At 34.0% G+C, this 17,944-nt stretch overlaps 2 protein-coding genes across 3 annotated transcripts; one reads left to right on the top strand and one right to left on the bottom strand.

Annotated features, from left to right (window-relative positions):
• Nucleotides 1–1,609: 1,609 nt before the first annotated feature.
• On the bottom strand, nt 1,610–4,710 carry LOC124916723 (disease resistance protein RPM1-like). 2 transcript variants are annotated; one of them, XM_047457475.1, is made up of 2 exons: nt 4,388–4,710; nt 1,610–4,234 (listed from the first exon to the last, which is right to left on the bottom strand). In XM_047457475.1, exons 1-2 carry the CDS (start codon nt 4,565–4,567, stop codon nt 1,856–1,858), a joined length of 2,559 nt encoding a protein of 852 aa, XP_047313431.1. In that variant the 5' UTR covers nt 4,568–4,710; the 3' UTR covers nt 1,610–1,855. The 2 variants fall into 2 exon arrangements, with proteins under 2 accessions (XP_047313431.1, XP_047313430.1); XM_047457474.1 differs by having other exon boundaries at nt 1,610–4,710.
• A 7,852-nt stretch (nt 4,711–12,562) lies between these two features.
• Nucleotides 12,563–16,119, top strand: LOC124915915 (protein ARABIDILLO 2-like). The gene is made up of 6 exons (XM_047456662.1): nt 12,563–12,823; nt 12,895–13,071; nt 13,379–13,510; nt 13,659–13,786; nt 14,058–14,145; nt 16,099–16,119. Exons 1-6 carry the CDS (start codon nt 12,563–12,565, stop codon nt 16,117–16,119), a joined length of 807 nt encoding a protein of 268 aa, XP_047312618.1.
• Nucleotides 16,120–17,944: the final 1,825 nt, after the last annotated feature.

Below are 17,944 nucleotides of genomic sequence, written 5' to 3'. Positions count from 1 at the left end.
AATAAGAATATTACACATAAACCCTAAAAGTTAAGGATTATCCATCAATATAAACGCTAGAATAATAAGAACATTACACATAAAACATAAACCCTAAACTCACCTAAATATAGGAACAAAGAGACGGACGACGAACAATGATGAGAGTTGATCGATGATGATGTTGAAGTGATGTTGGAAGTTGGAGAGTAGAGTCGTGGGTTGGAGAGAGAGAGGGGAAGTCGTGAATGGAAAAGGTTTTTTAATGAGGGAAAATTAAAAAAAATTAAAACGCAGGGTTCCGCGGCTCCTATAGAGTGTGACTAATCCCCGTGAATTAAGAACTTTGCCCGCAAATACACTTAATTATTTAACCATGCGCAGAACTTATCGCTTGACAGGCTCGAACCTATGACCTAAGGAGACCTAAGAGATATCCACCTCTTGTTGCCACTAGGCTAGAAGAGAGAATGAGGCAAATTAAGTTTATATACTATGAAAGACGCATTTTACTACAATCGCGCTTTATGTATAACGTGTGAATTGATTATACGCATTTTACATAAAACACGATTGTGGTAAATTGTGTATAATGAAAATACGCATTTTACCACATACGCGCTTCATGTAAAACGCGTATAATGAACTCACGCGTTTTATATGAAGTGTATGTGGTAAAACGCGTTAATGAGCGGTAAGTGGGCACGAGAGGGACAAGACGGACATTTCGCATGGCGAAAATCCCAATTTTGCAAGATTGATGAAGCGTTGGCCTTTTTAGAATTAGACCCATTATTAGGGTCATTTCGTAAAATTTCCCCTAATGAGCTTAGGATTAAGAATAATTTAGTTATTGTAACTTAATGTACTCTTATAAATAGAGATTATGTAATATAAGGTTATTTCAATCATATTTACTGAAATACTATAAAATGTGCGACTTCACGAGGATATATGTATTGTTGGTCAAATCTCGTGTTATTTATTTATCATATCTTCGTCGTTTTAAATAACGTTATTATTTTGATTTCCAACATTATTGAAGATAAGGACTTCTTATTGTTATTTGTTTTCTCTCCTTTTAACATTTTGTCTCTATTTTTCAGTGACGATAAAACAAACTGTAGACTGTTGGAAATTAAACAAAAGTAGTATCTGAAGTTTCATTGAGAATGTAGTTGATGTTCTAATCTATTGATCTCATCAATATTGTAATAAATTTGATATAGGGTTATTTTTAGTGTTGATTAGAATGTGTATTGGTCTAGACTAGACATTGTTATTGGAAGAACCAGTTATAAGGTTTCATTCTTATGAGGTCTTAATTTGGTCCTTTTGAGTTATGTTCTCTATGTCCATCTTCTGTTGCATTGATATGCCAATTTTTTTCTCAATGTAGATGTGAAACATGTTTTACAATATATGATTTTATTGCAACTGGTTGTGGTTTTTGGCTGTTAGAAGTATGATAAAAAACAGTCACTTTTGCTGGATTAATGATTCACAACATATTATCTACTGAATGTTATGAATTATGATCTCCATAGTGGAAATGTCTTGAGTTGGCAGACCTCTGTTTGTGTTTCAAAGATGGATGAACTCCCATTAGTATAGTTCTTGTGAAACCTTGAAAAAGAAGATTAATCAACTAGACAAGATGAGGAAAAGGAAATCCTATAATGGATCATCTACTTGTAAATTGCAACATGGATAACAATACTTTCTGCAGTTGGAAAATTTTGCAAAACTGCTGATGATAGTGTCTCTATTGGAAAAGTAGTTTCCCCCCAAAAAAATAGTTGTTTTTACATCAATAAATTCTAGCTACCTAATTGCAGAATACAACTCATCAATAAATTATCTTGCGACAATTTTTCTAAGAAGGTGTTTCAACTCCGTGACAATGTTCTTTCATGAATACATTAGTAATTGTGGTTATGTGTTGTACCTTTGGATGACTCTCGTGTGGGTCATTCAGCAGTCTTTCAATAAACTCTTCGGACATGTGTTCCACGTGCAATTGTCGGAGGCTGGTAAGATTTTCAATTCCTTGTGGCAATAGCTTTAACTCTGGACAATGAACTAGGCACATTTCTTTGATGTTGGATATTGCAGTCTCCTCTATTTTAACACAGTCCAATCTTTCTAGATCCTCTAAGCACATTTTAATGAGTCTAGGAAACCAACCTCTCTTGAAGTGCAGGATTGTCCCATCATATGCTGCATGCTTTAATTCTAGGAACACCAGATTTGAGAGGACATGAAGGGAAGAAAGAATGTCTTCTTTTTGTCCAGAGTAGCCCAAACACAAATGGGTTAGTTTATCTAAGAATCCAAACCAATGTGGTATGTTATTCAACCTCCCTATGATTGTCAGCTTCTGAAGAAATGGTGGGGGTAGACTTAGACCTTCAAGCTGAAGTTGTTGGTCCATAGAAATCGCCTTAATACCTAAACAACATAGGCTTGTCAATCTCTGAATTGAATTACACAGTCTTGGTCCGTCAACTGCTTGTAAATTTGTAATATCCAGTCTTCTAAGCTCAATTAAGTTGCCAATTTTCTGGATTAGTTGTTCCTCTGCTTCAACGCATGTCAGGGTTTGTAAGCTTCGTAAAGTGCAAATTTCAGCTTGAACATTCATGCCAGCAGGAAAATCGGACATGAAAAGGTGTCGCAGTCTTGGCAACTTTGTGGCTCCTTTTGGAAGCTTCTCCAAATGGGTATTTCTTATATCCAATGTTTGAAGGTTTGTTAGCCTCTCAATTGACATTGGAAATTCCTTAACCATAGTATCCCTTATGTTCAAATACCTCAAATTGAATAGACTAGGCAATATCTTGGGTATTTTTTCAATGAGAACTCCTTGTACATCTAGAACCCTTAAGAACTTAAAGTTTGATGATGTAGCTTCTAAACAGAATGAGAAACGGTTATCTGTTTCAAAGACAAAAAGAGAACGGAGATGTCTCGAGACCCTTTTGCTTAGTCGGACTGACTCGCCTCTATTTACTATTGATATCCTTTGGAAGTTTCCATCTTTTATAGGCTCTTGACTATCATGTATTGTGCAGAAATTCTCTTCTTCTGATGTTGTAACAGCTAGTTCACGCATAACATCATGAACTCTACACGCTTTTACCCTTCCAGAAACATTGAACTCTGTTACTTGAATCATGCTTCGAAAGATAAGTTCTGTAAGATATTCTTCTGCTACCTCCTCCATTGTGATCCCTTTTCTCGGGATAACGAACCCTTCTGCAATCCAAAGGCGAATTAACTTCTTTCTCTTGATTGAATAACCGGCATGGAACACACAACAGTAAAGAAAGCAGTGGTTTAAATAGAAAGGCAGATCATTGAAACTTAGTAACAAAACAGCCTTCATATCTCCAAGCATTGGGTTGTTATTCAAATGCCAATTGAGACTATGATATACTTTCCTCCACTCTAAAGTTGTCTTTTCCTTTGAACTCATAAGCCCTCCAATTGCCACAATGGCAAGTGGAAGTCCTTGACAGCTTTTCATAATTGCCCAAGCTGAAGTCTGAAGTTCTGTTGGACAAATATGACTCGGGTGATCCCAAAATGCCCTCTTGCGAAAGAGCATCCATGCATAGTTATCTCCAAGAGGCATAAGTCGATGAATACGACTTCCTGGACCTATCGATGAAGCTACATTTTCATTCCTTGTAGTGAAAATAACTCTACTACCCATTTTATTATCAGGAAATGCGTATCTAATTCTACTCCAAAGTTCTATGCTCCAAACATCATCTAAAACAATAACATACCTCTTGTCACGCAACATATTGATGAGCATTTCTATGAGATTCCGAGTACTCATCGAGCCCAAGTTTCTTGGAGATCCTACTTGGGTTGTATTCGAGAGTTCTTTGATCAAGCTTCTTAAGAGTTCATCTTCAGTGTAAATTTGAGTTACTGATAACCATGCCCAAACATCAAATTCTCTCTTCTCAATGTGATCATTATAAACTTTTGTTAAAAGGGTAGTCTTACCAACACCACCCATTCCAACAATGGAAATAACAGTCCGTTGATCTGAATCTTCATTTATCAACCGCAAGAGATTTTCCATGTTTTCATCCATTCCTAGTATTTCATCTTCATCAAGAAAAACACATGTTTCTCCAGAATTCTTCCATCTGTCAAGGGATGTTGATCTTTCATCAATCTTTTCGAAACTGTGATCTTTGCTTCTCGTAGCCACGTTATGTATTTGTTTCTTGATCTTCTGCAGCTTGGAATTGAGTTGGTAAGTTACAATCATATTCTTTGGGAGATTGACCATATCATGGAGAAAATCTAAATACCCATTTCTACATTGTGATTTGTAATGAATATATTCATCTATTACATCTTCTGCTTTAAATGCAACATCTCTTACCTGCCTTATCCATGTTTCTACATGTCGATTAATCTTCTTTCGTCTGTCTGCATCTCTTAGTAAGGATCTCATGCTCTCCAGATCTAACCTCATTTCTTCAATTTCATCTTGAAGATCAGTAAATTGTGATGCCTTTTCAAGTAGAGATACTAGTAAGAAATTTACAGCTCCATCTGCCATTTTTTATTTCCTACACCCTCTTTAATTTGCTTCTTCTTTCTTATTTGAGGTTCTTTACTCTTAAAGAAGAAGAATGGATAACATATGAGGACTATGCATAGTTGATTAGCCACAAGACTTTGACTTTTCTTGTTTGTGATCTTTCCCAGTTTGTGCTGAGAAATAAATGACTGATTATGAATGACTTCAGAAAAGTATAAGATTTTGGTGTCACTAAGTACTAAGTGGGTCCAAGTCCAAATCCAAATCCAAATCGAAGTAGTGAGATCGGGTCTCCAAACTGAATCATATGCTAGTTGTAATTTTTTTTATCTTATTTTTTCTTTAAATGTTAAAAACTAGTCGACCCCTTTAATGGAATAGAAATGGTGACCTTCTTACACTTGAGCTACTATGTTATAGGTTATGTATAAAATATATTATTAAAAACATTTTTACTTAATTGCCCTCTTCCTTGTAAATGTGAAGAGGAAGGAGTATATAAAATCAAACCGGATCTACTGCTACCGATTTCTGTGTTTTCTGTTGCGGATCAATCAAATTGCAGTTTTATTATTATATTAATAAATGAAGCTGAGTTCGAGTGCTTAAATTACTTCATTTTAATTTTAAAATTTTTTATGAAATTTTTATTTACGAGTAGACGCTTTGGAGCGAGAATTCTTCGCTTCAATTAATTATTTTTATATTTAAAAAAATTGCAAAATTTTATTTACGAGGAAACCTTTTAAAGCGATTAATTATTCGCTTCAATTATTTTAAACATGATGTTCATGTAAAACCCCCAACATACCCGTGAGAAGACAATTGTCTATCATGTAAGTACACTTACTCATGTATGTAAATACCAAAAGAGGTATGATAAACCCAACGAAGGGTTAGCGAAAGCAAGGCCACGAATCCTACGTGGCCTTGCCAGCTAGGAGAGAGAAAAAGAAAAAAAAAATCTACATTTCTGCATATCCTCTTTCACCCAATAGGGTTTCATATTTATGCATTTCTTTCTCTCTCTGAAACGCAACATTTATTTCTCTTCTCCGGCTCCGGATGCATTTAGTTCTCTTCTCCGGCTGCATTTATTTCTCTTCTCCGGCTGCATTTATTTCTTTCTACGGCAGCATTTACTTCTCCATGGTATCCTTTTTAAGGATCTTTATTTTTTTTAATAGATCTAGGGTTTAGATTTTATAGATCTAGGGTTTAGATTTTACAAATCTAGGGTTTACATTTTACATAAGTATTTATGGATTTAAACTGTTTGAATTTTCAGGAAACCGAAGCACCGAACTTGAACAACCCAGTAGATGAAGAACTTAACCTGAACAGATCCACCCCTGTTGAACCCGAAAGGTACCCTGAACAGATCTAGTGATTTCGGGACAAGAAAGGGTCCTTCCTTGTCCCGAAATGGTTGGTTTCGGGACAAGAAATGGTCCTTCCTTGTCCCGAAATGGTTGGTTTCGGGACAAGAAAGGGTCCTTCTTTGTCCCGAAATGGTTGGTTTCGGGACAAGAAAGGGTCCTTCCTTGTCCCGAAATGGTTGGTTTTCGGGACAAGAAAGGGTCCTTCCTTGTCCCGAAATGGTTGGTTTCGGGACAAGAAAGGGTCCTTCCTTGTCCCGAAATGGTTGGTTTCGGGACAAGAAAGGGTCCTTCCTTGTCCCGAAATGGTTGGTTTCGGGACCCGAAAGGGTCCTTATATTTCCCGAAATGTGTTGTTTCGGGACCCGAAAGGGTCCTTATATTTCCCGAAATGGGTTGTTTCGGGACCCGAAAGGTGGTTTCGGGACCCGAAATCGGTGGTTTCGGGACCCGAAATGAGTGGTTTATGTACTTTTTTCTTACGAATTCACTTAATTTTTGCAGTCACATTCCTAGTGTTGGAATGACATTTTCCTCCGAAGAACAACTTCTTGAATTCTACACATCATATGCCCACTTAACGGGATTCGGCATTACCAAATTAGGGAGCAAAAATGTAGGTGGTAAGAGGAAATACTTCAGCGTTGGTTGTGCCAAGAGTTTTCTGAAAGAATCGAAGTCAAAAAACAAGTTTCATCAGCCTAGACCAATAACGAAGACAGATTGTAAAGCAAAGATTAATGTTGTTGTTCGAAATGAAGGGGAATATGTGATAACAAGTATTTCTCTTGAGCACAACCATTCTTTAAGCCCTAAGAGAATACGTCATGTTAGATCCTACAAAGTAATTGACGGAAATGTAAAGAGAAGATTGGATACAAACGATGAAGCTGGAATAACTGTGGCCAAAACATTTCAATCACTTGTAGTTGAAGCTAGAGGGTATGAAAACATGTCTTTCGATGAGAGGACATGTAGAAATTACGTTACAGAAGCACGACGGTTGAGGTTAGGGATTGGGGATGCTGAAGCACTCACTAATTATTTCTTAAGAATGCAAACCAGGAACTCAAACTTCTTCTACCTTATTGATTTGGACGAGGAATCCCGAATTAAAAACGTGTTTTGGGCAGATGGTAGGTGCAGGGCTGCCTTTCAAGATTTTCATGATGTTATCTCTTTCGATACAACATATTTGACAAATCGCTATGACATGCCTTTCGCTCCGTTTGTTGGTGTTAATCATCATGGTCAATCCATTTTGCTTGGATGTGGGTTATTGTCAAGTGAAGATTCAAATTCTTTCACATGGTTGTTTAGAACTTGGTTGGAATGTATGCATGATAGACCTCCCAATGCCATAATCACAGACCAATGTCGATCCATGGCGATTGCAATTGAGAAGGTATTTCCTAAAACGCATCATCGATTTTGTTTGTGGCATATAATGAAGAAACTTCCTATAAAACTTGGAAGCCATACTGAATACCATCTAATAAAGAAGAGGCTGAAAAACATTGTATACAATTCCATAAATATTCAACAATGCGAAGAGGATTGGAATAGACTAATTGAAGATTATCAGTTGGAAGATAATGTTTGGTTGAAATCTTTGTATTTAGAAATATCTAAATGGATACCTGTTTATGTCAAAGGACAATTTTGGGCCGGGATGTCAACATCTCAACGGAGTGAAAGTATGAACGCCTTCTTTGATGACTACGTGCAGTCCAAAACATCCCTCAAACAATTTGTCGAGCAATATGATAGGGCTCTGTTGAAAAATATCGAGAGAGAAAAGAAATTGGATTTCCAATCATTTAATTCTTTGATACCAACTGTTAGTGGATTTGCCTTCGAAAGACAATGCCAAAACTTATACACTCCAGATATATTTAGATTGGTTCAAGTAGAAGTTAGAGGTTTGATGTTGTGCGACATCTCAGCCATTGAAGAGGAAGGTTCAGTTTCTATATTTAGAGTTGAGGAAATCATGTTGGGGGTTAATGGAGAACATCTAAGAGATGTTTCTTACAAAGTACATTACACCGAAAAGGATTGCAATGTGAAATGTGAATGTCGATTGTTTGAGTTCAGAGGTATTTTGTGTAGACATATCATGGCTGTGTTGAAAAAAATGAGGATGAATGAGGTACCAATGTATTATATAATGGACCGGTGGCATAAAGATATTAAGCGTGGGTATCAAAGTATCACCAACATTTATGATTCAGATATGTCCGTGGAAGAAAAAAAACGTCACAATAGTCTAACTCGATTGATGCAAGAGGTTCAACAAGTTGGAGTAAAATCTGAAGTAACTTGTTCTTTTTGGATGAACGGAATAAAAGCCTTGATGGAACAGTTTATGTCACTTAATCATGGAAGCACTGAAGCATCTAAAGACCAAAGCACAGAAGCATCTCCATCTCCATCTCCATTTCAATCTCCCGCTACATCCATTTTGATACACTCTCCTAAGAAAGTTAGAAGTCGAGGACGACCACCAACAAAGAGGAAACAATCTTTAATTGAAAAAATCCCCAAGACTTCGAGATCAAAAAAGAAGGGAAATACGGCCACAACATCTACAGTTTTGGATTCAACACAACAACAACAACAATGGAATGATCCACTTTCAACTCAATTATCCTTCACATCAATTTTGTCCTCTCAAGTATATGTCGAAGATCATGCGTGTGGTAACTTCAAAGTCGTGTTATTCCAACATGACAGTATTGGAAATCGACGGTCATTAACTCCTCCCAGTTGTGGGTTGCTCATCCTATACACGTAGCACAACAGAAAACAAACATATGTTAATTAAAACCAATTATTTTTGCAAACAGAGAAATTAACTAACAGATAACTTACAATAAGGAACGTCTGTGGTCCTTGGAAATGTCGTTTTTCATTCTCCTTCACTTTTGCGCATGATTGAACTAATCCTTCAAATACAAATTTGCACCAATTGAACTTCTTGATATTATGAACATCTGAAATAGATTTCAGAATTCTAAACCTGCAAGGGGAAAAAACATATTTGAGGATTTATTAACATGTCATATAAGTTGTCATGCAAATGAAATAACAAAAATGATAGTACCTTGATAGTTGACCTAGGTGATCACACCAGAGAAAGCAGCTGACAACAAATAATACGAAGTCTATCTTAAAATTGTTGTCAGCAGCTTTGTTCTCAATCATTTTCGTCGGCATAGCAGTCACTAAAGGAGCGCCATTAATAGGGTTACCCCATCGAGTCCTAAATGCCTTCAGCTTGTCATCAGTCTCGTTATTCTGATATTCTACAATGTCCAACTCCCCTCTGGGGAGACCCAATACCATTTCAACATCTTCTTCTTCGATTTTCACTTCCTCGCCATTCTCTAGAGTGAAAGAACATTTATCACAGTCAAACTGCCTCACTAGATAACGAGATATCTCCCCGGGGCATTTTGAAAGTGATAATGAAAGTAGATGGTCAAAGCCTATTGACTTCACAGCCTCCTTTTGATCATTAGACAGTAGTTGCAGAAGATTGAAAAGGCCAAAAGAAGATGTCCTAGTTATAAAAAAGGTTGTGTGGGGCTGCTTTGGGAGCTGCTGCTCTGGGGGATTTCGGAACTAATTTGGGAGCTTTTGGGGATTTGTGAACTGCTTTGGGAGATGTTGCTTCTTGGGCATTCTTTTTACGTTTATTTGCCCTACAAAAACAAAAGATAAACATTTAAAAAACATGAAACAGATAATCTAAGAGAAACAAAGTTAAAGCAAGTTAAAAACCAAGAGAAAACAAGTTAAAAATCTAAATTTCGGGTCCCGAAACAACATTTCGGGTCCCGAAACCACCCATTTCGGGTCCCGAAACCACCCATTTCGGGTCCCGAAACCACCTTTCGGGTCCCGAAACCACCCATTTCGGGTCCCGAAACCACACTTTCGGGACCCATAACAGCCAAACATTACAAAATCCGATTTATGGGTCCCGAAACCACCCATTTCGGGTCCCGAAACCACACTTTCGGGACCCATAACAGCCAAACATTACAAAATCCGATTTATGGGTCCCAAAACCACCCATTTCGGGTCCCGAAACCACACTTTCGGGACCCATAACAGCCAAACATTACAAAATCAGATTTATGGGTCCCGAAACCACCCATTTCGGGTCCCGAAACAACACTTTCGGGACTCATAACAGCCAAACATATCAAAATTCAATTTTGGGGTCCTGAAAATACACATTTCGGGTCCCGAAACAACACTTTCGGGTCCCGAAACCACACTTTCGGGACCGTTCATTCAAATAACATATCAAAATCAAATTTCTGGACTATGTAATCATACTTTCGGGTCCCCGAAACAACACTTTCGGGACCCATAACAGCCAAACATATCAAAAATCACATAAATCATCACATAGAAGCAAATAAACACAAAATAATCAACCATTTCTATCGTTAAAATCATTAGAATCAGCAGAATCATAAAAATCCATAACCCTAACCCTAACCCTAACCGCAAAAACCTAAACGGTCTTCAAATCATCAAAATATTTTAGGATTCTAAAGGAGATGTTATTTACCTTGTCCTTGGAGATTTTGGAGTCTTGCATTGAGATGTACCTGGACCACCAGCCTGAAAAAAAGAAAAGATATTCACGAATGCAGACAGTGAAGTGAACGGAAATACCCGAAGGAGAAGACCTACCATTTTCGATCGACAGAAAGAAGATGAATAAAGTTGAAGAAGTCGGGGATGCCGCCGCCGGAGAGAAAAATCGCCAGAGAAGAGAAAAATCGCCGGAAAGAATAAATGAAAAGAAGAAAGACAGAGGAAAGAAGAAGGGGGAAACTGAAACGTTTTTTTTTTTTTCTTTTTTTTTCTCTCTCCTAGCTGGCAAGGCCACGTAGATTCGTGGCCTTGCTTTCGCTACTCATTCGTTGAAAATATCATTTCTCATACCAAAATTAACAAGAATTTAATACTTCTATTTATTAATTATTAAATAAACTTATTGGAAATGACATTCAGCGAAGAAATTTTCGCTTCAATTAATTCATTTTAATTTTAAAATTTTTTATGAAATTTTTATTTACGAGGAATAAATTTATTTAATAATTAATAAATAGAAGTATTAAATTCTTGTTAATTTTGGTATTTACATAAATGAGTAAGTGTACTTACATGATAGGTAAACGGTCTTCTCACAGGTGGGTTGGGGGTTTTTACATGAACGTCAGGTTTAAAATAATTGAATCGAAAAATTCATCGCTTTAAAGGGTCTCCTCGCAAAAAATATTTTGCAATTTTTTTAAATATAAAAATAAGTAATTGAAGCAAAGAATTCTTCGCTCCAAAGCGTCTCCTCGTAAATAAAAATTTTATAAAAAAATTTAAAATTAAATTGAAATAATTGAAACGAAGATTTCTTCGCTGCATATTATTTTTAAAAAATGTATTTAATATTTAATATAGAAATATTAAATTAATGTTAATTTTGGTATTTACATACTTGAGTAAGCGTATTTATATGATAGGTAAACGGTCTTTTCATGGGTGGGTTGGGGTTTACATGAACGTCAGGGCTCCTGGGCGGGGTAAGCTTCGCTCCTTTGGCTTCTTTTCATTCCTTCTCACTTGGCGCCTAGAGAGAAGTTAGCTTTGCTGGTGCATATTAATATTATATTAATTCCGTATGTTAACTGGACATTCCGTTAATGGCGTTTGGGGTGAATCCGGAATGAAACTCGGGTTCTGGATTCTCTCTCCCCCCTCTCCAACCGAGCTTCATTTATTAATAAAATAATAAAACTGCAATTTGATTGGTCCGCAACAAGGGAACACAGAAATCGATAGCAGAAGATCCGGATTGATATAAAATTAGTAGAGGAGGATTCACGGAATTGTCTAATAGCAAATATTTAAATAAACTTAATTTATTTTTAAAACTTGTTAATTAATAATGATTTTGATCATACGTTGTTTTTGATAAAAAAAAATATATTAATAATTATTAATTAAATATTTTTTTAAATAAATAATATTTTATTATTTTAATTAATAAATTAAATTATGTCATATTATATGTCAACCAAATAATGTTTGAGTGTGGTTGAATTATTTAATAAAAATAATTAAATAATGTCTCAAAATTTATTGTGAGTCATATTTTTATAAAAATTGAAATATCTCTGATCTTTACCTAAGAAATTTGACATAATTAATAAAATTTTAATTAGCGTGCATTCAAATTTAAATTTTTATTTAATTAAAGTGTAGATATTTAAATTGAATTATTAAAATATTATTTATATTTTATAATTCTAATTTTGTATAAAATAAATAGAAATATTTTGATTTTTTAATTAATAAAATAAATAATTTAATTATTAAAAATATATAATATAATAAAACATTATTTAAAATAATCAAATAACTCAAACTAAAAAAATTAATATAGAAATCCAAATGTGGTCTATTATAGGCCATTTTGAAATTCAAATTTTCAATTCTATAAAATAAGAAAGAAAATTCACATGCAACAATGAGAATTATCACTCAATGAGATTGACATACTTCTAATTCTATCAATTCTAATTTATCGCGTTCGCTTCTTCGTTTAGCAGAAATGAATTATCACTCAATGAGATTGACATACTTCTGGATTAAAGATGGTCTAACTTTAATGACTAATTTTTTAAAAAGTTCAGAAGAGGATGTACAAAAAAGGGCGATTAGAGGAATTGCATTACATGCATCAACTCCTTTTGATGGAGAAGTTGATGATGATACAGATGATCAAATAATAAAGGCAATACTATATGGAATGGCAATTATTTTAAATTTAGTAAAATCATCAAGTGAAGGAGTTCAATTAGAAGTGACGAAGGTATGTTTGGAATATAATGATGATTTCAATATTTATATTTTTCACATGTTGTCATTATATTTGTTTTATAGGGAATAAATATGGTGTTTTCGAATAAAAAATTTATAATTGTGACCTTCAAAGAAGGGGTTTCAGTTATAATGAAATTACTAGAGTCTACGAATATATCTATTCTTGAGGAGGCTAGTAATGGATTAAGGAATGTGCGTGAAAGATTGCATGAAGTAATGTCAGAGAATAAATATAAGGTTCTATTTTCATAATAATTCTTTATTTTGACAATTATTTTGACCGATTAAAAATTGTTTATAACATTATTTTTTGTAGAATATTATTTACGAGTGTGGTGGTTTAGAAATATTGAAAAACCTCCTACAAAGATGGACTTCTTTAAGCGAAAATGTGTTGGTAAATTTTTCATCTTGTTCATTTATTTCACTTTATTTTATTTTATATTTTACCACTCACAAAAATCTTCACTTAAACCATGACATTCTTAGAAAAAATTAACTTTGAAATAACTTTTTGTTTTTTTATGAACGATCTTCTTTACAGGAAAATGTTGTTGGTACACTAGCATGTATGACATCAGATGAAAAAATAAGCATAGAAATTAGTAGAAATAGTTGCTTAGATGCCCTTGTGACTATTACTCAAGAGTGCTTGTTTGTTGGAGTATTGGAGCTGGTAAGACAATTGATGTCTTTTTAAACTTGTTTTCTAATAAATATTATGGTACAAAATGATTGCATTCAAAATAAACCTTAAACAAAAAAGTTAAAAAGCTTCTTAATTTGACATTGCCCTTATTAATTTTTATATATGTTTTTTTTAGGTTGCTTTTGTCTTTGCTAACTTGACAAGAATGGTACATACAAATGACAACAGTATAATAGCTGGACACAAATTAGGTGTTCTTCAAAGACTTGTAGGACTCATTTGTTCAGAAGATAAACATATCTGGTATGTTGTATAATCGTTTCTTTTGAACGTTACTTGGTTTAAATATTTGCAACTCTGGTATATCTTTGCAATATGAAAAAAATACTCGATTAATAAGAGTGAATTTATAATTTGAAATTTGGATAACCTCATTAAAATAATTATTATTACATATTATACAAACTCAATCTAAAATTACATACCAACAAATATAATAAAGTCAAATGCTAAAGAAATTAGTTTATAAAATCACTAACAAAGTATATTATTGTGAATGTTATTCTTGATGCAGCGAAAAAACTGTTGAGGCACTTCATAACTTGTCTTTTGATGAACGGAACCGGAAAGAAATTGTAGCAGTTGATGGCATCGAAGCTTTGGTAAGTACATTTCTTTTCTTATTATGTGTTCTAAACTTCAATAATAAAGTGTTTAATAAAAAATATCATGAAATAGATCCATCCAAGTTCTTTTGTTAATTAATTCAAAATCACAACTTTCATTTAACCAAAAAAGTTACGAAGTGGAAAATTCTACCACTAGATGTGGTCAATCACAAATAAGGGATACAATTAAGTTTTCACGTTGAATTGACTACAACTAAAATAACATGACAAACATACCAATAAATAGTTCGAAAAAACTTTAACCACAATTCCTTTTGACAAACTTAAATCACTCTCAATAAAAATAGAACACTCTGAATAGGATGAATTGTCTAAAGATACCAAAAAGAATAAAGTCAAAATGGATAAATCCCTTGGTTTCAACAAAGGCATGAAGGGAGTAGGGTCGGGCAAAAAATAATCTATGTTTAATTTTTGTTTTGCTAATTTCTCATTGATTCAATGTGGGTTCCCTATGTTTAATCGAGCTCAATTTATCTCAAACTCAATTCTGATCTCGTCACTTCAAGGAAAAATTGGAAGAATAAAAAACGAGAGTGAAACTTTGCTCGATTAATACTTGTAAAGTAGAATAAATTAACTTTTTGGGAGAGTTTCTCTATAAGATTTTATCTAGATTTTTTTGACAAATCTAAATAACTCTTAATTCGAATGGAACAACTCTAACTAGAATGTATGTCAATGGAATACCTTTTGTTTTTAGCATACCCAAAGATTGTGGTGCAACAATTTTTAATTCTTTTTGCTAATTTCTCATTGCATTTCAATGCGGGTTTTCTCAAGTGCAGTCGAACTCATTTTATATCAAGCGTAGTCCTTGTCTCATCACTTCCAGAAACGACAAAACTAACTTAAGAAATATTGAAAGAATGAAAAACTAAGAGCTCACCAATTAACAAATTTTTAGAGAATTTCTCTCTAATATTTTATCTGCAAACTCTCAATCAGAAGACCAGTGTGTATGGCCTAAATCTATCCAAAGGGAATTAATCCAGAATGAAATAGATATGATGAAATCCTCCTCGATCTAAGCATACTTAAAGATTGTGGTGCCACAAATAATTATTTTTACTAATTTCTCCTTACATTTCAATGTGGGTTTCCCCACTGAACACATTTTATATCAAGTTCAATTCTCGTCTCATCGTTTCTAGAAACGACAAGACAAACTCAAGAAAAAACGAGAGTGAAACTCGCTCTGTCCAATTAATGCACTGGCTGTAGAATAATCCAATTAGCTTTTTGGGAAAGATCCTCTCTAAATTTTTATCCATAATTCTTTATGACAAATTTAAATAACTCTCAATCAAAATACCAAAAGACCTTAGTGTATATCCTAAAGCTACCTAAAGGGAGTGAAACCAAAATGGATTAAATAGGATGGAATTCTCTTCGGTCTTAACATACTCAAAGATTGTGGTGCCACAAATAATTCTTTTTCATTGTTAATTTCTCATTGAATTTCAATGCGAGTTTTTCCAAGTGTAGCCCATCTCACTTTATATCAAGCTCAGTCATAATCTAATCACTTCCAGAAACGAAAAAAAAAAACTCAATAGCTAAATTTGGAAATAGTCTAGGAATACCAAATTCACTTTTGTTTTCCACTCTTATGTGTCGTGTCTCACTATTTAGGCTTTGTTTCTTGTTCCGTGTATTGTCTCCACTAATTAATTAAATTAAAATAAATTTATGTCAATTTATTGTCATTAGTTGTTTTTCGTAATTGTTAAAAATATGTAATATATTAGTTATATTTATTAGTCAATTCATAGATAAACTCAATAGTTAAGAAGCTGAAAGGTTTGTGTCTAACGGCTAATTATTAATTGCCTATTAATAGTCTCTTTTGTGTAATTACAAGATAACATCTTTGTTACAATAATAATAAGATCTCTTTGTATTCTCTTTTCTACATGGTATCAGAGCACGGTTGATCCGGCTTAATCTAATCTATTGAAAATCTGATCTTAGATCTTCTTTTTTCACCAAGCTCAAGTAGCTCTCTAGATCTTTTGTTTTCCTCTTTCTTCATCTGATTGAAGAGGAACTAGATCTTCTATTTTCACCAAGCCCAAGTGGCTCTCTAAATCTTTTGTTTTTCTCTTTCTTCATCGGATTGGAGAAGAATAATAATATAATCTCGCCAGACTCTGATTCTCTTCATAACTGTCTATTATTCTCATATTATTTTTTCTATTTTCTCTAAGCCCAAGTGGTTATTTGAATCTTTTTTTTCTCTTTTTTCATCGATTTGGATAGGAGCAGCAATGGCCACCGGAAATGGTCAGAGAGGATTTCTCGCCAAAGGAAACGAAAAAGACAGTATAATGAGAAACTGGAATCTGATTGGGTCAAATGAGGAAGTGGCTTCTAACGTTTTTAAGGTGGAGGAGAGTTTCTCAGATTGGGCTCTCCCTTCAAACAAGCAGACCCAAGCTGAAGGGAATACTCCAAAGCCTAATCATAATAAAATGCATGGTGTGGATCCAAACAACTTTAAACTCTTTCTCCAATTCTCTGAATTCATGAAAACCCGACAAGAAAAGTCCACTAATCAAGTGGACCCAGGTATTTCTGCGCATTCTTCTAATTTCAATTCCGTTTCAAACTATTGGATTGTTGATTCCGGCGCCACAGATCACATGACTAAAAATAAAGAATTTTTTGAAAATTTAAATTTGGAAAAACTTAATCAAAATGTTAAAGTAGCTAATAATTCTAGTATTCCCATTCATGGAATTGGATCAATTAAACTTTTCTCAAAACAACTTGATAATGTCTTGTATGTTCCTGAATTATCACCAAATTTAATCTCGGTTAGTAAAATCACAAAGGACCTTAATTGTTTAGTTATTTTTTCTGACGTTGATGTTGTTTTTCAAGAAAGGTCGACCGGGATCACGATTGGTAGAGGAAGACTTGAAAATAACCTTTACATTATTAAACTTTCTAGTTATGCTTTACAATCCAAGAATAATTCTGATTTTCTATGGCATCGTCGTTTAGGACATCCATCAAAGCATGTGCTTAAAAAATTATTTCAATCGAAGTTTGATTTTTTAGATTGCGATGTATGCCATTTTGCTAAACAAGCCAGACTTCCGTTTCACAATTCAAATAGTATATCTAAAGCTCCTTTTGAGTTAATTCATTCTGATGTTTGGGGTCCAGCACCTACTACTTCTTATAATAATTTTAAATATTATGTTTCATTCATAGATAATTTTTCAAGAGCCACCTGGATTTATTTGCTACACGATAAATCAGAAGTATTTTCAAAATTTTTAGAGTTCGTTTCTTTTATTGAAAATCAATTTCAAGCTTCAATAAAATTATTTAGAACTGACAATGGTACTGAATATATCAATAAAAAATTTTCATCTTTTCTTAAAACAAAAGGTATAATACATCAAACCTCTTGTGTCCATACCCCGGCCCAAAATGGTACGGCGAAAAGGAAAAATCGTCATCTTCTTGAGGTTACTCGCTCTTTATTATTTCAATCTAATGTTCCAAAAAGATTTTGGTCTGATGCTTTACTTACTGCTACCCATCTCATTAATCGTATTCCTAGCAACATTCTTAATAATTTGAGTCCTTTAGAAAAATTAAAAAACAAGAAAAGTGACCTTAATCATCTCCGTGTCTTCGGTTGTGTATGTTATGTGCATATAAACCATATTGATAAATTAAGTCCTCAATCAGTTAAAACTATTTTTCTTGGTTATTCGACTACCCAAAAGGGATATAAATGTTATGATCCTATTTC

Source organism: Impatiens glandulifera, chromosome 9 (genome assembly GCF_907164915.1).
Source record: "Impatiens glandulifera chromosome 9, dImpGla2.1, whole genome shotgun sequence".
In the NCBI taxonomy this organism is placed as follows: Eukaryota; Viridiplantae; Streptophyta; class Magnoliopsida; order Ericales; family Balsaminaceae; genus Impatiens; species Impatiens glandulifera.
This window is presented reverse-complemented; position numbering and strand designations above follow the sequence as displayed.